General features: G+C 35.8%; 1 protein-coding gene across 1 annotated transcript in view; it reads right to left on the minus strand.

Moving 5' to 3' along the window:
* Positions 1 to 17,191, minus strand: part of Chm (CHM Rab escort protein) — a 166,086-nt gene extending 148,895 nt beyond the window's left edge. The window contains exon 1 of the mRNA XM_038317308.1: positions 17,122 to 17,191. Coding sequence (XP_038173236.1) covers positions 17,122 to 17,188 — 67 coding nt within the window. The 5' untranslated portion in view covers positions 17,189 to 17,191. The remainder of the gene's footprint in view (positions 1 to 17,121) is intronic.
* Between the last annotated feature and the right edge of the window lie 1,670 nt (positions 17,192 to 18,861).

An 18,861-nucleotide genomic window follows, 5' to 3' on the forward strand; every position in this document is an offset into this window, starting at 1 on the left:
AAGATGGGCTTCTCTACAGAAGCCCTGCAGGACTCTAGCACCATACTGGGACTACTGAGACATCCAGTCTCACGAACTGAACAGCTACTGAATTTCTGGCCTTCCCATCATCAGCTGTGAGACAGCCGTGGTTAGACTACCTACCTGCAAATCATTCTAACAAATCTCATTCCAACAATTCTATTCCTCTAGAGAACACTAACTAGTACACAGTATGAGTAGTTAAAAACATATTTTTTATCAGGTTACTTCCTAGAACTTAAGGGACTAATTCTCATGTGTCTTCTGTGTCTTATTTCTACATACAAAAGCACAAACCTTGTCCCTACAATGATTAAAAAAAATTCATAATACCTGAGTTAATGATATACATCTGAAACTATTTCAGGTAAATATTTTCCAAAAAGGTAGTGATACTCATACTTTTCTGGGCCTTCAGTATATTCATATACACTAAAGGAAGCTTTTTAATCTAAAAAGAAATTTACATAATGAATCTCTCTATGTAGAAATGTGAGCAACTTAAATGCCTTCCAACTGAGGAGTAAATAATGAAAATGCGGTACAAACACACAATGGTGAAAAGAAAAATAAAATCATGAAATTTGCAGATGAATGAATGAATTAAGAAAAGCTATACTGAGTGAAATAACCTGCACCCAGAAAAACATATGATAACATGTTCTCTCATTTGTGGTTCCTAATTCAGAATCTTAATGTGTGTATATAAGGCTTGGAGTAACCGCTGAAACCATGAAAATAAAAGGGGACGTGGGGATGAGGAAGAGAAGGAGCTTTAGAGAGGGAAAGAGTAGCACACAAGTACTACAGAGTGGGAAATGGAGAAAGGAGGGTAGACTGTAGCTGGGACCAGGGAAGGGGAAAGGATAACAGTACCAAACACAATAAACCTCCTTTCAAGCTGTAAGTCAGAGGCATATAAGAGACCCCCCTGCCGAAAAAAGAAAAACCAATATATGTAATTGTTGTTACCACTGGTTGCCTCCTAAAAATCCCTACTACTGTAGACAGCACACACTTTGGTCACAGGGCTTGGAAGAATCAAGCTAGATTTGACTTGAAAGCCTTCTCCCTCTCATACTACTGTAACATACTATGCAACCTGCCAAAGATGAAAACCAATCAGTATTCCCTGCCAGCTGTGATACTTATGAACCAGAACAAAGATCAGCATAGCAAGTTATCCCTAAAGATGCAATATTGGTACTTCTATTTTGTGCATAACCGATGGCTGTCTATTTGGATTTAAGTCATACTGAACAGGAGGGATTTTATACCCAGTACTGTAAACCTAGCCAACTACCTATGGCTAGGGAAGCCATGAAATTTAGAGAAGAACCTACTACGATCACTTCCTAAGCCAGTATACTTTCCATCCACATCCTAAATACTTATCTTTATAGCCACAGATAAGTATAACTCTCACCCACCCATCCCACACAAAGAAGATTCTTTTAGCAGCAGATAGAGACAATTACAGAAAATCACAACTGCCCAAAATGCAGAGAACAAATTACTGGGATTTCCACCCTCAACTGATGCTTCTGCAACACATCACTTACATCTACAACTCAGGAAATACTGAAGAGTGGTCAGGACAATTCTTAGAGCCAGCGGACTGGGGCTGGGGTAAGATGTGTACTGTAAGAAAACTATATAGGATATGGAAATTGCACCCCAAAAATTTCAACAATATGGTCCATTACAGAATACTTGTACAATAAAACACTAGTTGACAAGCTGACATCCTGAAGTGGATTTGAGGAATATCTCAAGGGCCACTCCTAGATAAGAGCTACAGTTAGTGAATGACCACTGAGAAGGAGAAAATCAGTCTTCCCTAGGGATGAGTCCCTGACAGATTATATAATACCAAAAGGTCAGCCCTAAAAATATATACATTAGAGCAACACTAAATTGTTTCAGCAATCTGCATTTTTATCTTAATTTGCTTATACACACACATATACACATACCATATGTAACAAGAATAATTAAAGTAAAAGAGGTTATGAGCTTTAGAAAGAATGAAGGAAAACAGAATTATATAAATATAGTACATATATGAAATTTAAAAATTTAAATATGTATAATATATGGCACTTGTAGATTGTTTTTTAGTTATTGTATAAGTTAGTTTTATTCATAAAAGTAAATCATTTTATGTATTCTATAGAAGCTTCTAAAACATCTGATATAATTCAAATATTTAGCATTAAATATGATTAGTAAGGATGTCCCAAAGAATCTGCCATGTCATTCAGTTATAGGAAATATGAGTAATTCTCATATAAGCACAATTTGAATGAAAAGACATTACTAAACACAGATAAATATAAGGTAAGAAAATGACTTTTCTTAACAGTTGTAATGGAGAATTTGGAGTATTGGCCATCAGACATTCTCAGTTGACATTCCACTACAAAGCTGTCAGCTAAAAATATAGAGAAGGAGCTTATGGACTGTAATATGATCACACACTATAATGAACAGTCCTATCTTTCTGCAATTTTTAAGACCTGTTAAGATAAAGATGTTTAATAATCAGATGAAGACATAATATTAACGTCAGGGCCGCAAAATGATGAAATGAATATTTTAAATATCTTAAAAGAAAGAGAAAATTAATCGTTTGCTGTTAAAAATCACCTGTAATCCATATCATCAATGCTGAACTTCATCATTTACAACTATAATATTTAAGTTAGTTCTCCATGATATATTCTTTAAGGTGTATTTTGTATGTGACTGATTTTTCCTAACACTACACTTATATAAGATAAGCATAAATAAAGGACTTACACCACTCCTAGTGAATCAAACAATAAATAATAGATTCCCCTGACAGGACTTTGATGACTCGGCAAAGCCCGAGTGCTTTCAGCCCAAATCATATGAAACCATAAATCACTCTTTATTTTATGGAACATTTCACAATGGATTCCTGCTTTCTACCTTGAAAGTCATTTCATGTGTTATTTATAACTAGTGAAGACCAGAATGGAAAGAAAATTACATTGAACTAGAAAATTTACTATGACTGCTTTTATGAAGAACAAGTTTTTTTTTGTTTGTTTTGTTTTGTTTTTTAAGAAAAGAAACAGAATGACTGGCAAGAAGAAACTTGTGACTACAAGCTTTTAGTGAGCCATGGCTTTTACTTTCCCACTTAAACAACACTATGTAGACACCTGCACGGTCATAAACAAAACAGAAGCAACATTAGGTACAGCAATGACTAGAAGGCAATGCAAAGGTAACACTACATACTCCAGAGGTTATAGACACTCAAAAGAGATGACATGAAATTAAGCAGAAACTCAGTTTCAACCAAGGCTCAAGTCATTTTGTTTAGTCCTAATTTAAGTTTCACAGTCAGACTATTTTTAGTGGATACTTTAAATTAAAACAGTAGAGTGCCAGGGAAACAACCTAGAGAATCACAAACAGAGAAAATACGACTCACATTAATTCCTCACATAATATTGATCAACATTTTTTGAAATGATGTTTAAAATCTAGTGGGTATCTTCTTTGTAAAATTTGTATTTATATATATATATAAATTTTTCTAGAATTTTTGGAAAAATCTGCCACCTATTAAAATAGCAATGCAAGTTTTATATAATGTAAGGTCCTAGGAGAACAGTCCCAGGACTCAGAGTGCTGAACCAAGCATCAGAACTATCTTGTTCTTTTCAGGTTTATATTTAATAGTTGTGACGTTGGGTAAGTTACTGCCATTTCCTCTCTGCAATCCAGCTTCCTTATCCGTTAAGTATTCTTATTAGATAAAATGAAAACCTTAGTATATAAATGATGAAAAGGTTAATTTCAGTCTTAAAAAACATGACTGGTAATGGTAAATTGGTCAATATTCTTAAACAAATGATTTGAAATGAAAAATAAAAATTAGATTCTTGGAGACGCACAGGAGCAGAAGAGCTGATGAATCTCCCTGAAGACCATCAAACTATCAATTCCTAGGGGACAATATCTACAACAAAACCTGGCTATACACTATCATAAATCTCAAAATATGAGTGGGTCAATTTAAACAGCCAACAGACAGACGAAAATGAAGGTAAAGCAAATGTATCATTACCTTGAGAGCTAGAACACCCCCAATTGTCTTATTACTGGCTGGAAGGTTGGCAGAATATTCTGAGAATGTGAGAAAAAAGCAGAAGATACTAGGTCTTAATGTGGATGAGTTAAAAGAAATGGGTGTGATCTGTGAGTTGCTATAAAGTTGAAAGCAATCCTTTCCCCTCCAAGTTGATGTGGTCCTAGTGTTTTACCACAACAGAAATCCTAAAACAGACTGAATGCACTTAAGGAGGACGTTTTTCACACCTCATTTCAGAAATGAAAACTAAGCTAGAAAGACTACACAAGCAAAGAACATGAATGAAAAAAACCTGATGATGAAAGCATATGGGATGACAGTACTGTGCTTGTAAGGAGAGCCTTCATCTTTCAGATACACTTTGAAACTGTACTTACAGAGAAAATGATGTTATACCTCGATTTCTTTCTAATTAATCTGGAGTTGGATGGTAAAAGAAGAGAAAGTAGAGAATATAGAAACTGCTATCCGTAATTAGTAATGGTAAGAGTGGGAATTTGATACCTGGGATGTATTTTATACTGCATCATTATTTTTATAATTTTCCATAATAAAACTGAGTCTATGATAGATGATAAAACAGACTGAGTGCTCAAAGACTGTTATAAAATCACATTCCCTTTTATCTGAAATTTTACCATGAAGCCCATTTTTTCTTTATTTTTGAGATTATAATTACAAAATTTCTTCCTTCCCTTTCCTCCCTCTAAACCCTCCCATATATCCCTTCCTGCTCTCCTTCAAAATACATGACTTCTTTTTTTACTAAATGTCATTGCATGTATGTATATATATATGCAGATACATGCCTATTTTAAATATAATCTGTTCAGTCCATATATGTTATCTGTATGTATGTTTTCAAGGCTGACTGTTTGGCACTGGACAATCAACTCATGTGCTCTTTCTGGGGGTCAGGTTGGAACAAAGACATATAGCAGAGTGCCATAAATAAATAAATAACCTTGTAAACTTTTTAAAATGCAATTTGGCTCAGTGGGCAAAGGTGCAGACTTGACAGTCTGAGCTTGATTCCTGGAACCCATTGGTAGAATCAGAGAATGAACTTCTGAAAGTTTGCCTCTGTATGTGCTATAGCACATGCATGCCCACACACACATACACACAATAATTTTTTTAAAGAAATAAAAGTTATCCAAATCAAAAGTGCTTGGGGAAAAGCAGTGTTTAAGTTCTGGAATGACTTTTTTTTTCAGATTTGAGAAAAATTATATATATATATATATATATATATATATATATATATAATTAAGATAACTGAATTCAAAGGTCAAATATAAACAAAAAACATGTTCTACATATACCACATATATGTAACCTAAAGGCAATTTTTTTTTTTGAGAAAAGGTCTCACCTTAGAGCCTAGCATGGCACTGAACTCATGGTAATCCTCCTGCCTCAGCTATCCAAAACTAGGATTAGATGTTTAAAGCACCACACCCACCTAACTACCCACCTGTGCTTATCTAGAAAATGCAAATTCCAGTTTTGATTGCATCATTGCAAATAACTAATTATTTAAAACATTAAAAAACATAAAATGATAAAATTTTGTGTAATTAAAATTAGCTTTTCTGCATTAACAATTTTATACTACATTTTAAGAATAATAAATCAAAATAATATTTACCTACTGTTGGAAAGAAGGAAAGGTTTTCTTTGCATATTTGGAAAATGCCAGAAACCACATAAGAAAATTTGATAAACTAGAAATGTAAGATATATATATATATATATATATATATATATATCCACATAGGACATCATTATAAAAATGAAAGGCAAACTTAGAAATCGAATATGACAATAAAAACACAATAAAATGCCAATATCCCTAAAGAACACAGATACAAAATTACTACCAAGCCAAATTCAGGGACACAGTAAGGCTGAACTCTACAAAACAAAGACAGCTAAACATATGTAAATCACTAAACATGATTCACCACATTAATATGACTAACAACAAAAAGGCAATTACTTAAACAAATACAGAAGGCACATTGGAGAGAATTCAAAAACCCTTCATAAAGAAAACTACCAAGCAACTCAGTACATACGGAAGGAACATAACTTAGCACATTATAAACTCTCCCAAGACTTAGAACTAGACCAGGATTCCTACTTTCACCAGTTTTGTTTAACAAAGTACTGTAAGTGCTAACCAGGCAAAGGAGCAAGAAAAAGACAAACAGCATCTAAGTTCAAAATGAAAGAAAATCAAACTGTCCTTGATGACAGACAATTTCCTTTACATAGAAAACTATAAAGTCGTCACTCACCAAGGAGCAACTCAACAAAACTTGAGACACAGAAACAACAAACAACTATCAGTTGGTATTTCCAGACACAAATAGTGAATTACCTGAAAAAGAACTTGGAACAATTCTAGTTACAATACTTACAAAAATAACATACCAAGGGATAAAGAAATGTAAAATTTATGCATTTCCACATAAAACATCACCATAAAACTAGAAGGCCCACTTAGAAATGAATAGACAATAAGAACACACACAAAATGTCAATCCCCCTAAAGAGCAAACGAAAATGAGGTGAAAGAGTGCTATGAAAACCAAAAAAAAAAAAAAACCAAAAAAAAAAAAACAAAAAAACCGGCAAAAGAAACTGACGATAGTATCAAAAAGAGGGCATGGGCGTTGGCAAACAACTTTAATTCTCACACTTCGGAGGCAGGGACAGAGACAGACAGACCTCCCTGTGTTGAAGGCCCAGCCTGGTCTACAAAGTGAGTTTTAGTCCAGTCAGAGTTACAGAGGGGAGAGAGAGAAAGCCAGCAGAAAAGATAGATATCACATGCTTATGTTTATGTTTATAGATTAGAAGAAATATAACCTTATTAAAATACTACCCAAAGCTATCTACAGATTCAATGCAATCACTATCAAAATATCAGTATTTTTCACAGGATTTGAAAAAGAATCATGAAAGACCTCAAATACCCAAAACTTAATAAAGTAAAAAAAAAGAATAAAGTTCTACCTGACTTTAAAATTACAAACCATTCGTTAACTAACAATAATTAGCTAAAACAGCATGGTGTTAGCAAAAACAAAACTAGAGAACCAAATGGAACAAAAGTAAAACCGCCTTCTATATTTAGAACTAACTGATTTGTGTGACAAGTGCACCAAGAGCACACAGCAGGGAAAGGGCAGTCTTCTCAGTACATTCTGCTGGGAAAACAGGATCAATGTGCAGAAGAATAAAATCAAACCCTTCATCTCTCACTACTTACAGTTATCAACCCAAGGCGCATTAAAGACACCTGAAAGACTCAAATCTGTGAGTCTTGCAAAAGCAAGCACGGAAAACACAAGCATTGATTGGTTGGGTAAAGAGTGTTTCGGAAATGACCCCAACTGTGCCAACAACAAAAACAGAAACTGAAAAACGGGATCCTATCAACTTCTACACAACAAAAGACACAATCAAACTTTGAGAGTGTTTGCATAGCATATATGAAGGCATGGGATCAATGGTCATCACTAGGGAAAAAATTACTAGACATACAACACAACTAATAGGACAGGAGAAAATATTTTCAAACTATACATTTAACAAACAGTTATGTTAACAACATACAGCATACACAAGGAACTGAACTTAATAGCAAAAATAAATAAACCAATTTAAAAAGTGGCTAAAAAACAGCTTAAGACAAACAGGCAACTCATACATGAGAATCTTCTCAATGAGGAAATGCAAATTAAAAAGAATGAGTTATAACTTTATTCCAATCACCAATAAGACAAAAAAAGCTGACAAGGAGGATATAGACAAAAATACCATACACTGCTAGTAAGAATTTAAATCTGTATAGTCATTGCAAAAAAACAAAGTATAACGGTCTCTCAAGACACTAAAATTAGAACGACTATATTTCTAGCCTTCCCAATACTGGGTATAGACCAAAAGGAAATCAATCATCATGTCAAAGAAGCAAGTATATTTATTTATTTATTTATTTATTTATTTATTTATTTTGGTTTATCAGAACAGGGTTTCTCTGTGTAGCCCTGGCTGTCATGAAACTCACTATAGAGACCTCATCCACCTGCCTCTGCCTCCCAAGTGCTGGGATTAAAGGTGTGCACCACCACCCACCTCAAAAATACATTCAATTGCAGTGCTTTTGCTACCATCCACCCGACAAGAACATTCAACTGCAATACTATTCACAACAGCCAAGAGATGGAAACTAGAATGTCTGTCTTGTGAAGAATGAAATCGGAGGCTGGAGAGATGGCTCAATGGTTAAGATCACTTGTTCTTCCACAGGACCCATATTAATTCCCAGCAACCACATGGTAATTCACAGCCATCTATTACTCCACTTCTAGAGGATTCAGTGCCCTCCTTGATCTCCTTGAGCATATGGTGAACATACATCCAGATAAGCAAAATACTCACACATAAAATAAATTTACAAGAATAAAATATTGTCATTTGTAATAACATGGTATGTGAATTGAAACAACACTGAAACACAAATACCGTCTGATCTTTAAGGAATCCACAAAACTTGATATTACATAAGTTAAGAGAACTATGATATAAAAGAAACTGGGGAAAGAAGTTAAAAAGAATAGAAAGAGTTTGGTCATTAAGAAGAGTAAGCTCTATGGTACATCATAATGAATATACCACATTAAGTATTTAGTAATAATTCAAAATAATTTCAAAAATATAAATAATAAAGAGGTAGTAAACGTTTAATTGATAGGCATGCTAACAAACATGAGTTATACAAGGATATGCTGATCAGAATAATAACAGTAATTTAATACATATGATTAGTACATATTTATAAGAAAAGTAATGGCCTCATTAATATGTTATGGTAATTCACAAAGGAAATGTAGGTGGCCAAATTACATAATCAACCTTATTTATCATAAAATGCAAATTCTAACAAGTAACATTATTTGTGTATTAAGTTTGTTACCAGGAAATACTATTTGTGCATCAAGTTTGTTACTATACAAATGGCCTGCAAAGCTTTCATTAAGGGCAAACCTAAATTCAAAGGCAACCACACAATCCTCCCCATGTGTATCCACAACTCTCTGCAAAAAACTATAGGACAATCTGATATCCAGAAGAAAAATGCCTTCAGGTGGGCCTTCTTGGAGAAATATATTCACTAACTCTCAGCCCTTATGACCTCTAAAGCTCTAGATAAGCCTGGACACTCCTAGTAACCGAGTTCTGCCCTTTAAATATACCAAACTGTAAAATAAATTTGTTCTTTTTTTCTTATTAAAAGAAACCCAGAGAGCCAGTGTCTCCCTGCATGCATCATTCATTGCTCTTCTCTTCCAAGAACACCAAGTTTTACCTTTTGCTGCAATGGTCGCAAAACCATTTGACAGTAATGAAAAATAAGACATGAATGCCAATGCTGAAAGAAGATGAATACTGAATCATTCTCGTACTCACATCATAATTATGCAATTACATGTCTTGGAATGAATGAAATTTAACTGAAACAAATTGATACTTAAAACATGACTAAAGTGTTTGATCCCACTGATTTAGTGTCTGTAATTCTTTCATTTGTTTTGCTTTGTTTTGATTTTAGGGACAAACCTAACTAGGTCATCCTGTTTGCCTCCATGTAAAGGTTTGCAAGCTGACCCAATGTTATAGTGTTGTCAATAATTAAGGACCAGAAATGAAGCTATTGTGGGCATCAGAAAAAAAAAAAAAAACCTGCCACCCACACACCTAGAGCACAGCGATCTAATCTTCGGAGTATATGATGTTCTTTTTCACTTGGAAAAATTCAACAAGCTCAATTCAGGATCTCAACTTCAGTTGACAAAGACTTGTGTAACTTATCCAATCTGGGTCAAAGTTGGCTAAATCTATGGTTTCACACTTACTTGAAGTAAGATGATATTTACCCCAGAGAGAGTAACAGTAAGAAAGCAAACATTATATTAAATTGGTGTAGATAAGGATAGTAATAAAAAACACTTGTGAGATGCAAAAGTAGATACTAGAAAATCAAACCAAACCATCCAGTATGAGATGAAATCAATTAGGCACTGTGCTAGACAAGTTGCCTGTCTCCTCAACTATCTGTAACCCGTTTGAGGGGTTTGGGGTTTTTTTTTGTTTCTTTAGGGATTTTTGTTGTTTTTGTTTGTTTTTCCTATCTGCCTCAATATGAAAACATGCTAACTCATATAATAATCATGCTCCAGTAAATCACTATCTATGGCAAATTACTGTCTTTGTATACTGCCCTTTAAATTATTAGAAAAACAAAAAGCAAATCTTTAGAAAAGTATCCCAATTTTACTAGTCACAACTAAACATCTCCCAAACTCCATATGGATTATACAGTGGGAACAGACAGCAACTTTTAGGATTTACACACTTAACAGGCACGGCCTAACTTTTCGGTTCACACTAAAACTGAATGGCAGATGATTTAGTATGAGTAACAGGTCAATTATATGGAATTATAATTGTTTCTGTGGATTGGGATTTTATGTTAAACACGAGAATGCAAGGTTGAGCAACCACATTTGATTTTAATTGCTGTAGCCTGAGTTATTGCAAACATCATGAGAACACTGGAGAAAATGAGAGAATGACAAGCGGCATGGGAGATGACAATGGAGCTGCCCAGGGAACTCTGGTAACAGATGCAGCTCTCTCTGAGGGACTGGTTCAACGTTATGATGCACAGAGAAGTGAGGCAGCTCAGAGAGGCCTCGGAATTAAATAACTCCCCCGGACTTTGTTAGGTACTAAGACATGATTTTCCTTAGAAAAGAAAAAGCACAGAGAAGTACAAAATGGTTCACAAAACTGATAGATCTATAGGCTTCCTTTACCTCCTACAGCATTTCTAAGCAGTGGAAAAGCGCTTCACATTATGCTCCCAACTAAAATTGAATTGATAGATCTCCTCAAAACAAATGATAATTAATGCAAACTGGTGAACCAAATTCAAGAAAAGGAGGAATATCTGTAATACTGTAATATCTGTAAACTACCAGGTAAGGAATCTGATTTTTTTTAAAGCAGCAATATATAAACAATTATCTTTCCAATCAAGTATCCAATGGGAAGAGGAAGCTAATAAACCTTACAATAGCATCCATCCAGGACACTGTGAAATTCATGAGCTCTTCCTTGAAGTCATTCAAGGCCAAATAGTAATGATAATAAAAGCACCACAGTATGGCTTTTGGGACTATAAAAATCAGTTACATTTTGTAAACATTTTATCAGAATTATTTCTTCAATACTTAACACAGCTTGGTGGAACTCACACTATTTAGAAATATGGTGAAACTTAAGGATTAAGCAATGTGCCTAAGGTGACACAAGAAGCACACTTGGGATTCCACGGCCATTACCAATCCCTTCATTATAGTGCACAAATGAGACATATGCATGTAAAATATATGTACAGTCTAAAGGATCTTTCTAAGACTACCTTCAATTTTATTTACTATTAAGTTGCTTAACGTTTTCTAGATATTATAAAATTTTGTGTGTATCTTGAACACATTGGCACAGGAAACCACTTCCTAAATATAACCCGAGCAGCACAGACACTGAGAGAAACAATTAATAAATGGGACCCCCGAAACTGAAAAGCTTCTTCTGTAAAGCAAAGGACACGGTCAACAAGACAAAACGACAGCCTACAGAACGGGAAAAGATCTTCACCCACCACACATCAAAGAGAGGTCTGATCTCCAAATATACCAAGAACTCAAGAAACTGTTCATCAAAAGAACAAATAATCCAACAAAAAAAACGGAGTACAGACCTAAACAGAGAACTCTCAACAGAAGAATCTAAAATGGCTGAAAGACACTTAAGGAAATGTTCAACATCCTTAGTCACCAGAGAAATGCAAATCAAAACAACTCTGAGATTCCATCTTACACCTACAAGAATGGCCAGGATCAAAAACAGTGATGACAACTTATGCTGGAGAGGTTGTGGGGTAAAGGGAACACTCCTGCATTGCTGGTGGGAATGCAAGATGGTACAGCCCCTTTGGATATCAGTATGGCGATTTCTCAGAAAATCAAGAAGACCTAGCAATACCACTTTTGGGTATATATCCAATGGACGCTCAATTGTGCCACAAAACCATGTGCTCAACTACGTTCACAGCAGCATTGTTTATAGTAGCCAGAACCTGGAAACAACCTAAATGCCCCTCGACCAAAGAATGGATAAGGAAAATGTGGTACATTTACACAATAGAGTACTACACAGAAGAAAAGAATAATGGCATCTTAAAATTTGCAGGCAAATGGATGGATCTAGAAAACATCATATTGAGTGAGGTTATCATATGTACTCACTCATAAGTGGTTTTTAAACATAAAGCAAAGAAAACCAGCCCACAAATCACAATCCCAGAAAACCTAGACAACAATGAGGACACTAAGAGAGACATACATGGATTTAATCTACATGGGAAGTAGAAAAAGACAAGATCCCCTGAGTAAATTGGGAGCATTCGGACCATGGGAGAGGGTTGAAGGGGAGGGGAGAGGCAGGGAGTGGAGCAGAGAGTCAGGGAGGGGAGCAGAGAAAAATGTAGAGCTCAATAAAATCAATAAAAAATTGTGTGTATAAAGAGAATACATTCATCTCTTATTATATTATTATATACTCTTTTCATTTAAGGGCTAGCATCATTTCATGAACTACAGGAAAGTGACAACAACTTGCAATTAAAAAACAAAGTCACTTTTGGTGCCTAGCTCAACTGTCATCAAAGAGGCTTCATCCAGCAACTGACAGAAACAGGTGCAGAGAGAATCACAGCCAAACATTAGGCAGAGTCCAAGAAATCCTAAGGAAAACAGGGATGGGGATTTTAGGAGTCACAGGGGTCAAGGATACCAAAAGAAAAACCACAGAATCAACTAACCTGGGTTCATAGAGAAAGAAATGACAGCCAGTGAGCCTGCATGGGACTCACCTAGGCCTCTGCATATGTTACAGCTGTAACTTGGTCTTCTTGTGGAGCTCCTAACAGCAGAAGCAGAGGCTTTCTCTAACTTTTGTGCTGGCATTTGGGACTGTATTCCTCATACTGTGTTGCCTTGCCCAACCTTAATACATGGGGAGGTCTTTAGTCTTACTACAATTTGATATGCTATGTTTGGCTGATAACCATGGGAGGCCTGCTTTTCCTGAACAGAAACAGAAGAGTGGTGGATCAGGAGTTGGGGGGAGGTAGGGAGAGAGACTGGGAGGAGATGAGGGAGGAAAAACTGTGGTTGGGATGTAAAATAAATCAGACACATACGAAAACATTCTCAACAGTAGGTATAAGGATGTTTAGAGATATAGGAAAGGAATATGTGCACACTATGATAACAGAAGCATACACAGACATCCTAAGAAGAATATTAAATGGTATGTAAATGTGGGAAATCACTTGTGCTGAGCATAAGTACTATTCGACAAATATCCATTTTACACCACTTCCTGCAGCATTATTATTCACCAAGGTTTAGAAATAGTACTACTGCTATCAGAAACATTAAAATCCTTGAATGAGCTGCCAAAGTTAACTACCTCGATGCTGCATTCTGAAACATCAAGAATAGGACTGTGCTATCTACATGAACATTCCTAAAAAAGCAGCTAAAATTCCTGGAAAAAAAAGCAACTTACCTTTAAATAATGTTTTCATCAGTACAATATATAGAACAAAAATTCAACTTCTTTAAAAGGCTACATTGAACACAGGGCCATGTACATACACACAATGGTAAATCTTCACCTTAGAGAAGCTTTAGCTACACAGCTTTTAAAAAAACGGCCTTAAAAATGAACTGAGTGGGGCTGGGGCTCAGTAGAGTACTTCCAGTGCAAAGGCCCTGGCTAAAAGAACAGCACAAGACTGCAGGGAAGGAGAAAGGGAAAGAGGGAGGAAAAGAGAAAAGATCTTCAAAAAAACCTAAGAAATTAAATAAGCTAGCTTACTACGGAGTCTCTTAGAAGAGGTACTTTTGGCAAAGATAAAGCAGTGTACTTAAGAAGGAATAGCATGAAGACTGAATTCCTACATGGTGTTCTGAAAGCATAAAGATTCCAGAGAACGAAAAATTTCCATGATTATAGTAAAAACTGTAGAACTATAAGTCTGAGGGTGTCCAAAAAGTTTCTAAGAAATGGCAACGCAGTAAATATTACAAACGCCAAGGGAGTGGGTTCTTGATAGGAGTTGAATCTTGTGAAAATTGAGTGGTTGTGTATTTACAATAAAAAAAAGTCAAGCCATTATGCCACCCCTTTCTTATAGAGCTATGAATTTTCAGTCAGCTGTATATCTAATAGCATCAGCCAAACATATTTCTTAAGGGCGATAACAGTCTCTGCTTCCAAATGATGTGGTTATACTACATTCTAAGCATGCTAGAATTCCTTCTAAAATAAGGATATTTTCCAAGTGAGGAGCTGAAGTATGCTCCTATGGATGGCATATGTCAACATTATCATGTAACCTTTATAACTTAGATTCCTTCCATACTTGTGACTGTTTGGCTTTGCTGGAGATCATACAAGTTATCAGAAAAGTCACTTTCCAGTAAAAATTTGTTACTGGGATAATGTTTAACCTGCACCCAATGATAACTTTTCCACACCCCACAAACTTACTGCTAAAATTACTATTAAATGCCAAACTATTCTGAAATGACAATAGTGTACCCCAAGCCAAAGATCACATTCTAATTATCTAGTTCTGTCCTTTTTTCCCTCCCCACTGAGATTCCAATTGGTTTTCCTTATTGGGTCTATTTTATCTTTCCCCTCACAGCACAAGTACTGTATCTTAATCTTCTTTGTGTATTCTGGTATTATTTTCCCATATCTTGAAAATATGACCTTAAAGGAAAGCTTTAAACCACAACACGCAAAAAGTAAAAATACAAATTATTTAAGGTGGATGGATTTTAAAATATTCTTGGATGATTCTTTTTGATGATGCAATTGTCTTCTTGGTGCCATTTTACCTAGAAACTTCTAAAAGGGAACTACAACTCAGTCTAGTTCTTTACTTGTTTCTGATAATGACATGCTTCATAAATAAGAACTGAAGTTATTAAACACTGCTTTTCCTATAATTTATCTACATATTAATTTAATAAAGCCAACACATTTGAAGCCTACTTCATCAAAATATTTGAGATAGAAATCAAAATGCTTTAAAAATCAGTTCAATTAAAAGTAATGATTGAAAGTGTCAGAATCCTTTATTTGAAAAATGACCTTCACCAAACGTTTCCACTTTTAATGTATGTATAAGCATTAAAACATTTAATAAAAGTTAACACACATCAACCAAATCAAATAGAATTCATTCAAGTATAATTTTAAAACACACCTTCCTCCAAAATGGATGTTTTAGAGCAGACTGGGAAAAGTGAATGGTCTACTAGGTCTTTCTAGCTCGCATCCAACATCTGTTCATTGCAGCTACCAGTAGGTTAGATACAGCAGTAGTTATCTTCCAGTCTGGGAATAAACACGCCCCCACTGTTCTGAGAATCTGTGCTCAGATAAGGCCTTTAAGGGCTATTTGATTTACTCTCCTTATACTCAACATTGTGGGAACTGAACTGCTGAGTGTCTGCCTCTCCCATTGCATGATCTAGATTGTTTTCTCAGTTATTTCTGCTAACATAGTACAATTTTGAGAGTAAAAATCAAGTGATTCCATTTCTTGAGTGGTACTGGCTTTGTGACTTTGGCAAGTTAGACTTAAAGGCTGCTTCTCCTCTTCTGTGTACTGAAGAGAATAACATTCTAGCAAAGTTATTGTTGGAATTTTTTGAAGTGCTTTACCCATTGATTAGAAAATGATAAGCATTTGAAAAAGAGTTGCTATTGTTTTTACTCTAAACCTGGAAATATGCCTATTTTTACTTTTTGGGAACAGAGCAAACTGAATTCACTAACACAATGGACAGAATCCCATTCTCCAAAGCTTCTGCTGCCTACCACATTCTACAGACGGTAAAAAAAATCCACTCAACTATCTTTTATCCCATGCAAAGTATATCCCTTACAGTTAAGAAATGTTAATTGCTGACAAGTGTTGTAGGATTAACTAGTCAACTAGAAGCTGAAGAGGATTTCTGGCTCCACCCAAAACCTGGAAAACTAATGATGGACAAACAAGGAGAAGCAAAGGTCAGACACGGGATCTGGAACACTGAAGCTTATTCTGAGCACACCTAGTTGTGATGTATAGATGGGTGAAAGAAAACAATATGCTTCCTTTCTGCATCATAAACAAGAATGCTTTAAACCCCATAATGCAAGGATAATGGCTCCGGGGGTGGGGGGGAGCTTAGGCTACTCACACACACAAAAAAGAGTCCATTTCCTTTCCCTTGTTAAAAATGCACAGGGGTAACAACTGAGCATCCTTCTCACAAAACTGCAAATTAAGCTGCATCTGAGCTACAACGTATCCTAGACTCATGTAAGTATATGGGAAAAGTCTTATGAAATGGCGACAGAAAACGATGGGGAATATAAGCTTCAAATCAACACGGAGGGTAGGAGGCAATTATGTTATGCCAATGGCATCTCCATTGATCAAATCCAGACCCTCCATTCTCATGACACTGCAAACCCACCCTCCTCTAAGGAAATTAACAGGAATCACCGCAGCAACCAACCTCAACAATCGCCATCGACCAGATCGACCCCTACTCAAATGGCACAAAACACCGCGGGTCCAAGCCCCTCCCTGGAGCTGCCAAGTCCCGCGCTGACTCCAGACTACCTCACTTCCTTTCCGACCTCCCTCTCAGGCTCGACCCCCGCTGTTTCTCGCCAACCCTCGCCGCTGACAGAGAAACTAAAAGACAAGAATTATTTCCTAAATTTTGTCTAGGAAAAACCAGGTCCACACATACCCGTCCCTATTACGATCACATCAAAATCCGAAGGGAGATTATCCGCCATCTTGATAGGAAACGTCATGTGACTGTAGCTTGTGGCTGTCCGTTCCTTAAACTGTCTCACTGTAGAAGGCGGAAGGGAAACAGTGCATTCTGGGTAGTGTAGTTCTTTGGTGAAGAGTCCAGGTAGGCGACAAAGGCTTAGTATTTGAAATGTTAATGAGAATGATAAAAGCACTATTCATTTCACAGGCTTCAGTGAAATACCATATTTATCATGGCGGTTTAATATGGAAAAGAAATATAAATATTAGAGTCCTCAAACAAGAATGAATGGGGAAAGTCTTGTATACCCCTTAACAATAGCCAAGCAAAAATTTGTCAGAGACTTTCAGGAAGAGTGAAATTCAAAGGGGCTCATTCTAAACATAGATTTTCATTCTCGCCAGGAAAACTCGTTCCTCTGGCGTGTCTATATTTGTATTTTTGAAACCTGAGGCATTAATTTTCACTTCATAACAGCAGTGTCCAACTATATTTTGTGCCCTTTTCGTCTCTGTGTCTTTCCAGTGAATAAAGAACCAACCAAACAAAAGTCCCGTTGCCTAGTTTCTGCAGAATGGAATTCCTCCTGTACTCTCTAGTCAGTCCAAACAGCCACCTGGCAACCAACGGAAGTTTCAAAATTAGGCAGGGGAAAGGTGGGAAAGAATAATAAAGAATAGTCGATACTGAATAAATCTTTTGTTTCAGAATATGATTCCCAACCAAAATAAGAAGGACCCATACAACTTTCTTCTATGAAGCTGCTTGAGAAATCATTAAAGTAAAATAAACTTAATATAGAAATGGTCATATTTGATAAACAATTAGCAGAGCTCTCCTGAGTATTTTCAAGGTCTGTCTCCTCCCATTCTACCTAGTTTAAAATGCTTGCCTGTCTGAAAATACTAAAATAGAAGGGAGGGATGCATTGGATTAAGGAAAGTACGTTTTAATCTCAGGAATGCAAGATGAAGTCGTGTGACAATCCTTTATACTGTGTACTGTCTCAGGTGTGTACGGTCCTCTAGAGTTTGTTTCCTTAGTCTCTATGGCCTACTCACACTAGCTTTTCCCTCCACAAGAAAAGATCTTTTCAATCTCCAGGTTACACTTACATTTATTATCTAGGAGGAAATATACTTAACCTTATTCAAACATTAACTAATGTTTCAAAGCACCACCTGATTCCACATGAATATGCATAAATTTGTGTACTGTTAAAAAATAATAAAATAAAGGGGAAGCTAGAGATGTAGGCTTGATAGTTAAAGAGTACTGGCTTAGTACTCTGCTGAAGGACCCAGTTCTATTCCTGTTATCAACATGGCAACTCACAAACACCTGTAACTCCAGGTCCAAGGGATTCTGATGCCCTCTTCTGACCTACCCAGGCAATGCTTACACATGATGCACAGACATGCAGATAGATAATGTACACACTACATAAACAAACTTTTAAAAAAAATAATCATAATAAAATGAAAACAAAAAACAACTTTGGAGGCAAAGCAATCAGAACCTTAAGTGATACATTTCTTGAGACAAGGTGCCATTAATGCAGGATAATCCCATTAATGCAGGATAGTTAAGACTAGAATGCTCAGCTATTCAAGTACTGATATTTCAGGTTTACAACCAGCAAGCTATTTTTACAAATACCTTTTTAAAAAGATTTTAGGTCAGCTTCTATTTTATCTTGCTTTTATTCCT

The sequence above is a fragment of the Arvicola amphibius genome, chromosome X (genome assembly GCF_903992535.2).
Source record: "Arvicola amphibius chromosome X, mArvAmp1.2, whole genome shotgun sequence".
In the NCBI taxonomy this organism is placed as follows: Eukaryota; Metazoa; Chordata; class Mammalia; order Rodentia; family Cricetidae; genus Arvicola; species Arvicola amphibius.